This window comes from Prunus dulcis, chromosome 2 (genome assembly GCF_902201215.1).
Source record: "Prunus dulcis chromosome 2, ALMONDv2, whole genome shotgun sequence".
Lineage (NCBI taxonomy): Eukaryota > Viridiplantae > Streptophyta > Magnoliopsida > Rosales > Rosaceae > Prunus > Prunus dulcis.
The window spans coordinates 25,294,000-25,304,245 of NC_047651.1; the positions used below are offsets into that span (position 1 = coordinate 25,294,000).

General features: G+C 36.8%; 2 protein-coding genes across 6 annotated transcripts; one reads left to right on the plus strand and one right to left on the minus strand.

Annotated features, from left to right (window-relative positions):
* The first annotated feature begins 610 nt into the window (after window positions 1-610).
* LOC117618615 (spermine synthase) lies at window positions 611-5,321 on the plus strand. Of its 5 annotated transcripts, none has more exons than XM_034348259.1 (11): window positions 611-901; window positions 2,167-2,387; window positions 2,523-2,567; window positions 3,086-3,162; window positions 3,269-3,391; window positions 3,723-3,827; window positions 3,928-4,000; window positions 4,117-4,188; window positions 4,344-4,539; window positions 4,633-4,762; window positions 4,924-5,321. In XM_034348259.1, the coding sequence occupies exons 2-11, from the start codon at window positions 2,198-2,200 to the stop codon at window positions 5,011-5,013; spliced, it is 1,101 nt and encodes a 366-aa protein (XP_034204150.1). In that variant the 5' UTR covers window positions 611-901; window positions 2,167-2,197; the 3' UTR covers window positions 5,014-5,321. The 5 variants fall into 5 exon arrangements, with proteins under 5 accessions (XP_034204150.1, XP_034204151.1, XP_034204153.1 ...); XM_034348260.1 differs by lacking the exon at window positions 611-901 and adding an exon at window positions 1,109-1,197; XM_034348262.1 differs by lacking the exon at window positions 611-901 and adding an exon at window positions 1,206-1,955.
* Window positions 5,322-5,635: 314 nt separating this feature from the next.
* LOC117619705 (cyclic nucleotide-gated ion channel 1-like) lies at window positions 5,636-7,999 on the minus strand. Its single transcript, XM_034349711.1, has 7 exons — window positions 7,962-7,999; window positions 7,454-7,865; window positions 7,160-7,354; window positions 6,785-7,080; window positions 6,562-6,673; window positions 6,181-6,432; window positions 5,636-6,100 (listed from the first exon to the last, which is right to left on the minus strand). The coding sequence occupies exons 1-7, from the start codon at window positions 7,997-7,999 to the stop codon at window positions 5,636-5,638; spliced, it is 1,770 nt and encodes a 589-aa protein (XP_034205602.1).
* Between the last annotated feature and the right edge of the window lie 2,247 nt (window positions 8,000-10,246).

Below are 10,246 nucleotides of genomic sequence, written 5' to 3' on the forward strand. Positions count from 1 at the left end.
TGTAAATAGAATGGAAATTATGTCGTGACTAAACTATAGAAATTCCTCAGTGTACAGTGGCTTGGCAAGGAAGTTATTAAAAAATTATTGTACACAAGCGTACGCCTCACATCACATGTTTTAGCCTAACCCAATTGATTTGCCATTTTCTTAGTTTGCCTTACTCCAATTAATAATGTAATTTGTATATGTCCTAATTGGTAGAACATACCATAACAAATTGTAAATAATAATATTTTGATTACCCAGCATTATATAGTGTTTTTTATTTTTTTATTTTAGAATGAAGAATGATTTGAATTTGGAATCTATTCCACCATTGAAAAAAGAGAAATACATTTACACTTTTGGCATTCGAAAGAGAAATACTTACTTGATAGCATATCATATTATTAAATTGTAATTTGATTATTAATCCTTTATGGAAGTTTCTCCGATAAAGAATTTTGTTAAGAAATTTTAATGTCAGCCATCCACTGGATATGTTAATGGGTTAAATGTTATAAAAAAGAAGAAGTTATTTTTCTAATATATCATATGCGATAATAGCTGAAATTAGAGACCTTATAAATTCTTACTCGAAATTTTCCTTTTAATTGCATCATGGTGACTTTTCTTCAGGAATCAGGATGTAAAAAGTAATTACATTTTCTTTTTCTTTTTTAAGGAAAAAAAAATAGAAAAGTAGTATATATATATATTTTTGGTCTGTACTGGCGTTCTCGTCCAAACCGAAATAAGGCAGCAAAAGAAAACCAGAGAGAGAGGCAGAGGAAAGATATATCGAGAGACTTCATAGACGGAGAGTGTGAGAGTGTGCGTCTATTTATACAATTTATACTGTTTCTGGTTTCCCGCTCACTTGAGGCCTCACGAAAACCCAATTTGTCATCAACCTCAGGCAAGATCAATCCTTCTCTTTTTATTCTCTCTCTCTCTCTCTCTGTGTTTCTGCTTCTCTCTCTACGTCTATCTGCTGTACGTTTCCCTCTTTATTTCTTCGTAATCTTTTCCCCTCTGCAAGTTCTTAAGAAAATAATGTGGGTTTTATTCTCTCTTTTTTGATTTTTGATTTTTAAAATTAATTTTCCTAATTTGTCGAAACAGAGTCGCTCTCTTGGGACCCTCTTTTGTCAATGACTTAAAACCCTAGTCCTTCCGTTTGTTTCCCGGGAAAATCGTGGCCAAGAAAATCGAGTATGTTCCATTTCTTTATCGCGAAGTGTTACCAAAACTTCACTATGTGTTAATTGTTGAAAAAGTGGAAGCGTATGCTTCTTTTTTCGAACGGTTGCTCGGCAGCCAAACAGAATTTCAGAAGGGATTCGTGCGATGAATAAGTGGACTTATATATCAATTTCTTTTTCTTTGAATGCCGTTTCTTGTTTTTGGTACTGGTAGGTACAGAGGATTTGAATGATAAGGTTTACTGTTTGTGGGGTTTTTCTCGGTGGTTAACTTTTTTTATTTGTCCTGACGGTGGTCAGTACTTTACTCTGCGGTGTTTGACTGGAAAGTTTAAAAATAATATATTTTTCTTTGTTGCTGAGGTAATGCTGGAAATTGTATAAACCAGAAATTTAGTTCCGTTTATAAAAATACTATTTGGGGCCCATGCTCTTTAATGAATTAAATAGATCTCAGATGATTCTTTCTTTCTTTCTTGTGATGGGGGTGCAATCTTTGTTTTCTTGCGTGATTGACGTGTTTAGCTCATGATCTAAGTGGCAGATAAAATGGCCTTTTTGGTTTGATATGATTTTGTTCAATTTAGATACTGAAATGGTAAAGATCTTGCATTGATTATGGTTTTAAGCCTAGCGTATTCTCAGTTAAGATTCATTTGCAAATCAAGCTTACTTTAGCAAAAAGATTTCAACTTTCCACTTTTAATTATGAATGTGGATTTAAATTAAACTCCTTTGCTTGGAATCGTTTCTGTGAATGTTCTTCTGGTATGTCGCTTTTTTCCCCCCTTGTTGTAGAACAAAATTATGGTCTCATTGTCTGGATTAATCTTATTGTATAACATAGATGCTTTAAGCTGGTGCAACATGAGTGCGTTTATGCTTGTGTGAAAAGTCGTTTTTGATTCTCAAAGATGTTTTTTTTCTCTTTGGTGAGTGGATATTTTTTTTTCCCTTATGAATATCTATTGATTGTTAGAGACTGGAGACGGAGAAGAAAAAGATAATATATGGAGGGCGGCGCAGGAAGAGGTTTGGAATGCCAGAAGACTATGGATGGGAAGGCGAGTAACGGGAATGGTTCAGAGAAGGCCATCCCTTCTTGTTGCTTGAAGGCTAGGGCTTCTGCCCCTGAGGCCGAGGCGAAATGTCATTCTACTGTTGTTTCTGGGTGGTTCTCAGAATCCCAGTCTCGCTCTGGTCATTATCTATAATTTTTTTCACCTTTTTAACTCTTCTGTTTCCTAAACAGCAAACTAGTACATAGTCTTGTTAGTTGTTCCAGGCAGGTTGAGATCATTGACCCCCTTTGTTTTCTCTTCTTTTTAATTGCAGAGAAGGCTAGTAAGAAGGTTTATTTCAACAACCCAATGTGGCCTGGTAGGCAACTGGCATGCATCTACACTACATATTTCATGTTCTCATTTGTAGTCTATGTACTTGACACACACGTTCCAGTTTTCCACTAGTGGATTGAGATTCAAGTTCCCTTTTGTGATGTGCTTTACTGAGGGTCACGACGTCTTGCTCATTTTGTGATTTTTTTCATTGTCGGTATAAATTTAGGAAAACTTGCACATTAGAGGAACCCATTGTGAAATTTACACTGTTTTCCTGTAATCAGGAAAGAAAATGTAACTGAGAAACCTTTTTTGCTTAAGTGATATCTTGTATTGACAACTCTATGCTCTGAAAATTTCTCTGGTAACTTGCTGAAGCTTTGGCAATAATTTTTTCTCGCCCTTTCCTCACTATTCATAGTATTTTGCTTGTTTACGATGTTTCCTATTAATGGAACTTGTTTTTGAAAAAAAAAACCTTCATCTCTAACTTGAAATAGTTTCTATGCGTTTATTTTGTGTTTGATGTTCATTTTTTTTAATTTTAATTTTTTATAGGTGAAGCTCATTCACTGAAAGTAGAAAAGATTCTGTACAAGGGAAAATCAGAGTTCCAAGAGATTTTGGTTTTTGAGGTTTGGGATTCTTGTCTTGGATAGTTACATTTGGTTGTTTATATCACTTGTGTTCCCTCTTTTAATCTTAATTTTCTTATCAATGACGTGATTCCATTTTATGCAGTCCTCAACTTATGGAAAAGTGCTTGTTCTTGATGGCATTATCCAGCTGAGTGAGAAAGATGAATGTGCATACCAGGAGATGATAGCTCATCTACCACTTTGTTCAATTCCTTCCCCCAAGACAGTAATTTTACATTATCCATCCATCATGTTTGTGATTTTGTGTGTGTGTAGAGTCTTGAATCTCTTGATTAGAACCAGTGACCATGAAAACACATGGTTACTACAGTTGGATCGAAATCCAATTGTTGGCATTAATGATACCATGAAATTCAAGGGGCCCATAGTTATAATAATTTGACTTGGTTACAACCTGGTGATGGCTCTTTAGTAAACTTTTGTGGCTTAGGAATATAGTGATGGAATTGGGCAGCTTTCATGCCATCAGTAATTTGTGTTGTTATTGATTTCTTATTGCGATTACAATGCAAAGTTTTATAACATTGTTGACTCAGGTTCTGGTTGTTGGTGGTGGTGATGGTGGGGTTCTTAGGGAGGTTTCTCGCCATCCTTCTGTTGAGCATATTGACATATGTGAGATAGATAAGATGGTTGTAGATGTAAGTGGTGTAATGTATCCCTCTGGGTTTTAAGTTTGTAAAGAAATCTGTGCTGACTGGCTGATTATGTTTGTTTGTTTGTTGTTTCTTTCTTTTCTAGGTGTCTAAGAAGTTTTTCCCTCAGTTAGCTGTTGGATTTCAGGACCCACGTGTCCACCTTCATATTGGTGATGGTAGGTTTAATACTTACTATTTGCTTCTCTATGTTTTATCAAAAGGTTAAGTTAAATTGACGTTGTATTTGGTTGCCTGGTCGTCTCGATCATATCTCGTTTTTATTACATGACAGCTACTGAATTCCTGAGGCATGCACCTAAAGGGAAGTATGATGCTGTAATTGTTGATTCATCAGACCCTGTAGGTACGTTATGGAAGGCATGTTCTTTCTGCTTACTGTCCGTGTGTCCCCCCTCTCTCTTCCTCGCTTAGTCTTGATCTCAATATGGAGTATGAAACTTTTATGATCTTAAGGTTTTAGATACTATTCTTTAAATGTACGGTTTCCTTTTTATGCAGGTCCTGCTCAAGAGCTTGTAGAGAAACCATTTTTTGAGACAATAGCTAGAGCATTAAGGCCTGGTGGTGTTCTCTGTAACATGGCGGAGAGTATGTGGCTCCATACGCATCTTATTCAAGATATGATCTCTGTTTGTCGTGAAACATTCAAGGGATCTGTCAATTATGCATGGGCGAGTGTTCCTACGTATCCAAGGTAACACTGTTCTTTTTGTTTCTCGTGTTAATCTACTCTCTGCCTTTATATCTTGAAATCATTTTCTTACTCCTGAGATTGGTTGTCATGCAGTGGTGTGATAGGCTTTCTGTTGTGCTCAACGGAGGGGCCTCCTGTTGATTTCAAAAATCCAGTCAATTCCATTGAGAAGTTAGAAGGAGCTCTCAAACATAAGAGAGAGCTTAGGTTCTATAACTCCGAGGTAGGAGCCATCTTTTCTAATTTCATCTTACACAGAATTCTGGTATATTGCTGCTATCTTTTGGTGTTGCTTAGATATGCAAGATTCTTAGCCATATTTTGCTAAATCTGAATGTTTCAAAATTATTGTAAAGCAAAATAACAGTGTTGTTTGTTTGGCAGATGCACTCAGCTGCCTTTGCCTTGCCTCCTTTCTTGAGGAGGGAGGTGAGCGCTCTATGCCATTCTTCAACCTCAACCTTGCCAAGATGAATCGGCTGAGGAGTAGTTATTAGTAGCAGCACCCGTTGCTTCATTTGCCGGATAGTCAAAGTGAGTAGTAGCACATGGAAGAAATAGAAGATAGGTTAATTATTACTTTTTTATTTTTAAGTGTAGATGAGATGGGGGTTCATGAACTCTCTGCCTCTAGAGGCGCATTTGGTCGGATTTCAACGTCCTCCAATAATTATTTGTGGATGACCTTATATGAATATCCCTTTGACAGTATGTGTTATTGTTAATCTGCTCAGGTGGTGATGGAATAATTATGAATCAGTCGTTAAGTTATTGATTTATCATAGCTATTTTCTTTTTCCTTCTTTCCTTTCTCTTTCATTGTGTTCGTAATTTGTTTACAGGCCCAGTGGGCCAACAAATAAGCTAGGCCAGGCCCAGTAGGCCATCAAAGGGTGGTCTTCATTGTTCGCAGGCCACAGAAAAACGTTTGGCTAATGTCGTACGGTACTGAACAAAAAGTGAGAGCACATTTTGGTTACAAGATGACTTGTCTACTATAACACAGCAAAAGTGAAACTGTTGTTCATAAGGAAAAAAAGAAAAAAACTGTACCAAAAAGAAGTGGATGCCAAAATACGATCGATCTCCAGGGGAACTAGTGAGGATGCATGATATACCTGATTCTTGGAGTGGAGTTCTCAGCACCACCCGCTGCTGTAGCGGGTTGTCCCTGTCCCTGTCCCTGTCCCTGATGAGAATCATTTGTATTCCACCAGAGTTGGCATTTGGAGACGACACTAGTCAAGTCCTTAGACATGAGTACAAAGCCTTCCACCTTGGTATGGCATTGCACATTTTGGGTGGAGATGGGAAGTTTTGGTGACGAAGATGATGCCCACTTGAGAAGTTCTTCTCCATAAAACTCACCTTTTGTCTTAACCGAGTTGGTCGGCATTCCACCCGGCATGTACGTCCATATGGAACCTTCTGTAATGAAGAGCATCCGATCAAGTGGTTGTCCCATTCGAACAACTACACTGTTCTCGGCGTACATAACCGGCTTCAGATAGTCGCAAATCATTTTCAACACCTTTTCATCCATGCCTTTAAGCATTGGTACCTTTTGTGCATATTAGCTTTATTAGTTATACCTTAATTATATATGGAGGGCGAGAGAGGGGTACTGAGTGAGGAACATACTTTCCTTAGCGTACTCATGCAGAGAAAACGCTTAAGAGATTTCCTGATATTCCAAGGAAGAATAGACAACAGGTTCTCCAGATCAGCAGCATCTATGTTTTCTTCCAATTGTTGTCTTATGTTGTTCTTGATTTCATTCTTCATATCTTCAGGGAGATCATTTTTGACCATCCACTCTTCTATCGCTTGCTCTTTCTTAATAATCTTCTGTCTTGTCTCCTCCGATTTTGTAGTGGCCAACTGCATAAATGTCTACGTTTCACAACAAACAAACAAACAAACAATTAGGTTAGCTAGCTTCATCGACCAACTCCTCAAATCCTAGCGACAAGGCACATATATTTATGTATAATTGAGAGATTCATATATAATTATACCAACCTGCACATTTCCTATGAGATATAAAAATAGCAGCAAGCCAATGATTGAAATAAGAATTGCAAACAAGTTTTCCCACACATACGTACTCGTTGTGAGATTTGTACCAAAGTTACTGCAAAAAATCAATTCAAGGATGATCAAGAACAACAAGGTTATAAACAAAACAACGTTTTCAGCTTAATTAAACAAGATATATATAATTTCTACTGCTCATTGTGCACACCTTAAATTTCGTAGTCCCCACCAAAACGAGTAAAAGAACTTCATTGGAAAATTCAATGTCGCCGTGTTTCCAGATTGAAGTGAATCAAGAAACATTCCAAAATCAAATGGCGGTGTAGCATTTGGTGGAAAATTTATAGGACACAACTCTTTTAGAAACTCGGTATTTCTGGGGGTTGTGGGGGGGTCGTCACAGTAAAAAGTATCCATGCATGATATGCTACGCTTCACACATGCCCGATGCCAGCATGATGTCTCCCGTTGAATAGAAAAAAAATACCAATAAGCTCCGAGCACCTAATAGACAACATATTCATTACTTACTTACTTTAAAATTAAATCCTATGCAAATTGACCATGGAGAAGAAAAACTTACATGACTAGCGAGTATGTATAGAAAAAAGTTGAATGCACCTTTGGCCCATAGTCCGGTTTGTGTAAGTTTCTTAGAAGAGAGGTGAATTCGATAAATTCTTGGAAGATATTGCGCAAGGAGAAGGAAACTTAGAATCTTTCTATTATCCAAATATCCAGAGCCTCTCATTTTGAAAAAAACATTCACTAAAAGAACCTGAATATACAAAACATATAAGCCTAGTTAAACCTAGCTAACTAGATATGAATTTACACCAAAAAACTATAGTTAAAAGTTAACTTTTAATCGTCTTACTTGTGGGATGGGAAGAAGAGCAAGAACGTCAGTAACAACAGAGCGCCATGAAAGATTCCGAGCAACTGCCTTAGCTTTCGATTCCCAACCGGAGTTTCGGGTTGTTTGTAGCTTGGAGTTCACAGTTTTGAAGGCTTGTCGAATTTGACATATAATATGCACTATGAAAGTGATATCCAAGAGGGACCGCAAAACAAGTGCCACAACCTTCAAATTTTTGTCCATTCCAAGGCACTTGAGATCTTCATCGATGAATGGAATGTAGAAGAACAAAGGGTCCAATGAGACTGCAATCACACATGAAATTACAAATATTTGGTTCCATAATGGAATATTTGCAACAAGTTTATCAAATCTTGACCTTTCTGAAGCTCCTCCAAGTTGAATACTGCCGAAAGTGTAAGGTGTTAAGCTGAAACGAAAATGCAAATCAGAAAGGGGAACAAAAACATAACATAACAAATTTATGTCATAAAAGAATTGAGACCCGATCGGAGGAGAAACTAACCTTACTTGAATGGTGGGCTGATCATACAAGTTACTCATAATTTAAACCTCTTTATGTTTGAGAGGATATGTATCAAACTATTTAGCTTCTGAACAAGAATTGAAAGCAAATGATTTGCAATATGGAAGAGAAGAGTGTTCAATTATAAAGAGATGGGGTGGAATAAAAAGACCAGGGCAAAGTGTATATATAAGTGGAGTCTTGTTTGTAGTAGTCGTTGACGAAGAACTTGTCCAAGTCCTTCCTTCCTCAAGAAAGAGTTGCAATTATCCTAGCTTCATCGATTATCATTTTTAATTTGCCAGTTGCTAGGTGTAGTTGACAAAGGGGACAAATGCAACAACCGATGGAGGAATAAATGCATAATTTAGGTTCAAATTGTTCTTCTTGATTAATAAGGAGGGAGTCAAAGTTAATCTTGCAAGTTGCTATTCTCTTCTTCTTCTTTTGGTTTGGATATAAAGCCAATCAAACTCCATAGCTAAGCTGTCTTACAATTTTAAATTCATTACTAAAATTTTGACAATCATTGGCATTTCATTATTTTTTGGGCATAACAAGTTGTTAACTTGGGAGGTGGACCCACCAAAGTTGCTACAATATTAGCTCAACTCAACATGCAATAATATAATTAAAAAATAAAATCAGAGACTTGCCTTAATATTTTCTAGTTAATTCTTTGCCAATCCGTTCTTAGTCTTTTCCCAATTGCCTTTGTAGTTTTTATAATTGGGAGAGACGGGGTTTTCTTTAGTTTCTGCTAGTTGCTAATTTTTTTCAAGGTGACAGCTGACAAATCAGCAACTGGAAAATAAAAACTGTATTCCAGTACTAGCTAGTACAGTGGGAATTGAATAATACTGTATTCAATTAACTTCGTCCCGTGCGTCAATGTATAAAAACTTGTGGTAGTTGATCTTTCGTTTTTTTCTTTGTTGGGGAGTTAAAGTCAATCACTCCCATAACCCCACCTGTCTTACAAATTTTTAACTCATTCATTATTAATATTATTCTGGAATGATATATATGAAGCCCAAATTTAAGACCAGTTAATCTTTACTAATCAAGAAAGAATTGATGAGAAAGAGGGAGATGGGCAAGCAGGATCTTCGACTTCAGTTCTTCCCCAAGGCCCCGTTTGTAAAGATCACAGTATATGTAAAGAAACAAATATTTATAAACAAATGACTCCAGTAAAGCCTTTTTATATATATAATAGTATAGCCGCACGGCTGTACTTTTGACTCGCGGGCTTAGGCCATGGGCCTCTTTAGTACGTGGGCTGAGCCTTGGGGGGTCATATACATAGTATAGCCGCGCGGCTATACTAATTTACGAATTTTTGAAAAAAAAAAGTATAGCCGTTCGGCCTTTTTGATGCGTGGGCTTAGGCCACGGGCTCTCTGACGCGTGGGCTTCGGCCTTGGGAGGGTCTTTTTATATATATATATATATATATATATATACATAAAATGGTATAGCCGAGTGGCTATACTATTTATAAATTTTTTTTTAAAAAAAGTGTAGCCGTTGGGCCTCTTTGACACGTGGGCTTGGGCCATGGGCCTCTCTGACACTTGGACTTAGGCCTTGGGCGGGTCTTTTTATATATATACATAAAATAGTATAGCCACGCGGCTATACCATTTTTAAAATTTTTTAAAAAAAGTATAGCAGTTGGGCCCCTTTAACACGTGGGCTTAGGCCATGGGCCTCTCTGACAAGTGGGCTGAGGCCTCCGGCCGTTCTTTATATATATATATATATATATATATATAGTATAGCGGGCGGCTATACTATTTTTTGAATTTTAAAAAAAGTATAGCCGCGCGGCTGTACTCGTGTTTCCTTATTTTTTTTAAAAACAGGCTTTGCTCTTTTGACACGGGGAACCTGAGGGCTGGGAGGCTCCTTTTTTCTCAAGATATACATAGTATAGCCGCACGGCTACACTCTTTTTTATTTTTAATATTTTAAAATTATAAAATTTGATTCTTTACTTTTGTTCTTTGGCCTACTTCTTTAATTCACTATACGTAATCAAGTGGTGTCTTAGCCTTTTTTAATCACTTTGCATAGCAATTACATTTTAATTATTATTTAATGTAAAAGGATTGAAGAAAAAGAACACAAAGTTAGTCATTTCTATTTATTAAGTCTTTTGTGAAATTGTTTGGGTTTCTTTTTTCAATTTCTGTATACCCCAAGAGCCCTATCCATCACTATTATGCCATTGCTCGAGTATCTATCGTCCCATTTTAATTTTTTAATTTTTTACTTTTCCA

Bases quoted from the DNA above. Each gene is read 5' to 3' on its own strand.
- LOC117618615 (XM_034348259.1), top strand. From the start codon at position 2,198: ATGGAGGGCGGCGCAGGAAGAGGTTTGGAATGCCAGAAGACTATGGAT. The intron at 2,388-2,522 runs GTCATTATCTAT...TTTTAATTGCAG, and splicing joins AGAATCCCAGTCTCGCTCTG to AGAAGGCTAGTAAGAAGGTT. The intron at 3,828-3,927 runs GTAAGTGGTGTA...TTTCTTTTCTAG, and splicing joins TAGATAAGATGGTTGTAGAT to GTGTCTAAGAAGTTTTTCCC.
- LOC117619705 (XM_034349711.1), bottom strand. From the start codon at position 7,999: ATGAGTAACTTGTATGATCAGCCCACCATTCAAGTAAG. The intron at 7,866-7,961 runs GTTAGTTTCTCC...TTTTCGTTTCAG, and splicing joins CAGCCCACCATTCAAGTAAG to CTTAACACCTTACACTTTCG. The intron at 6,433-6,561 runs GTTGGTATAATT...TGTGAAACGTAG, and splicing joins ATCTCATAGGAAATGTGCAG to ACATTTATGCAGTTGGCCAC.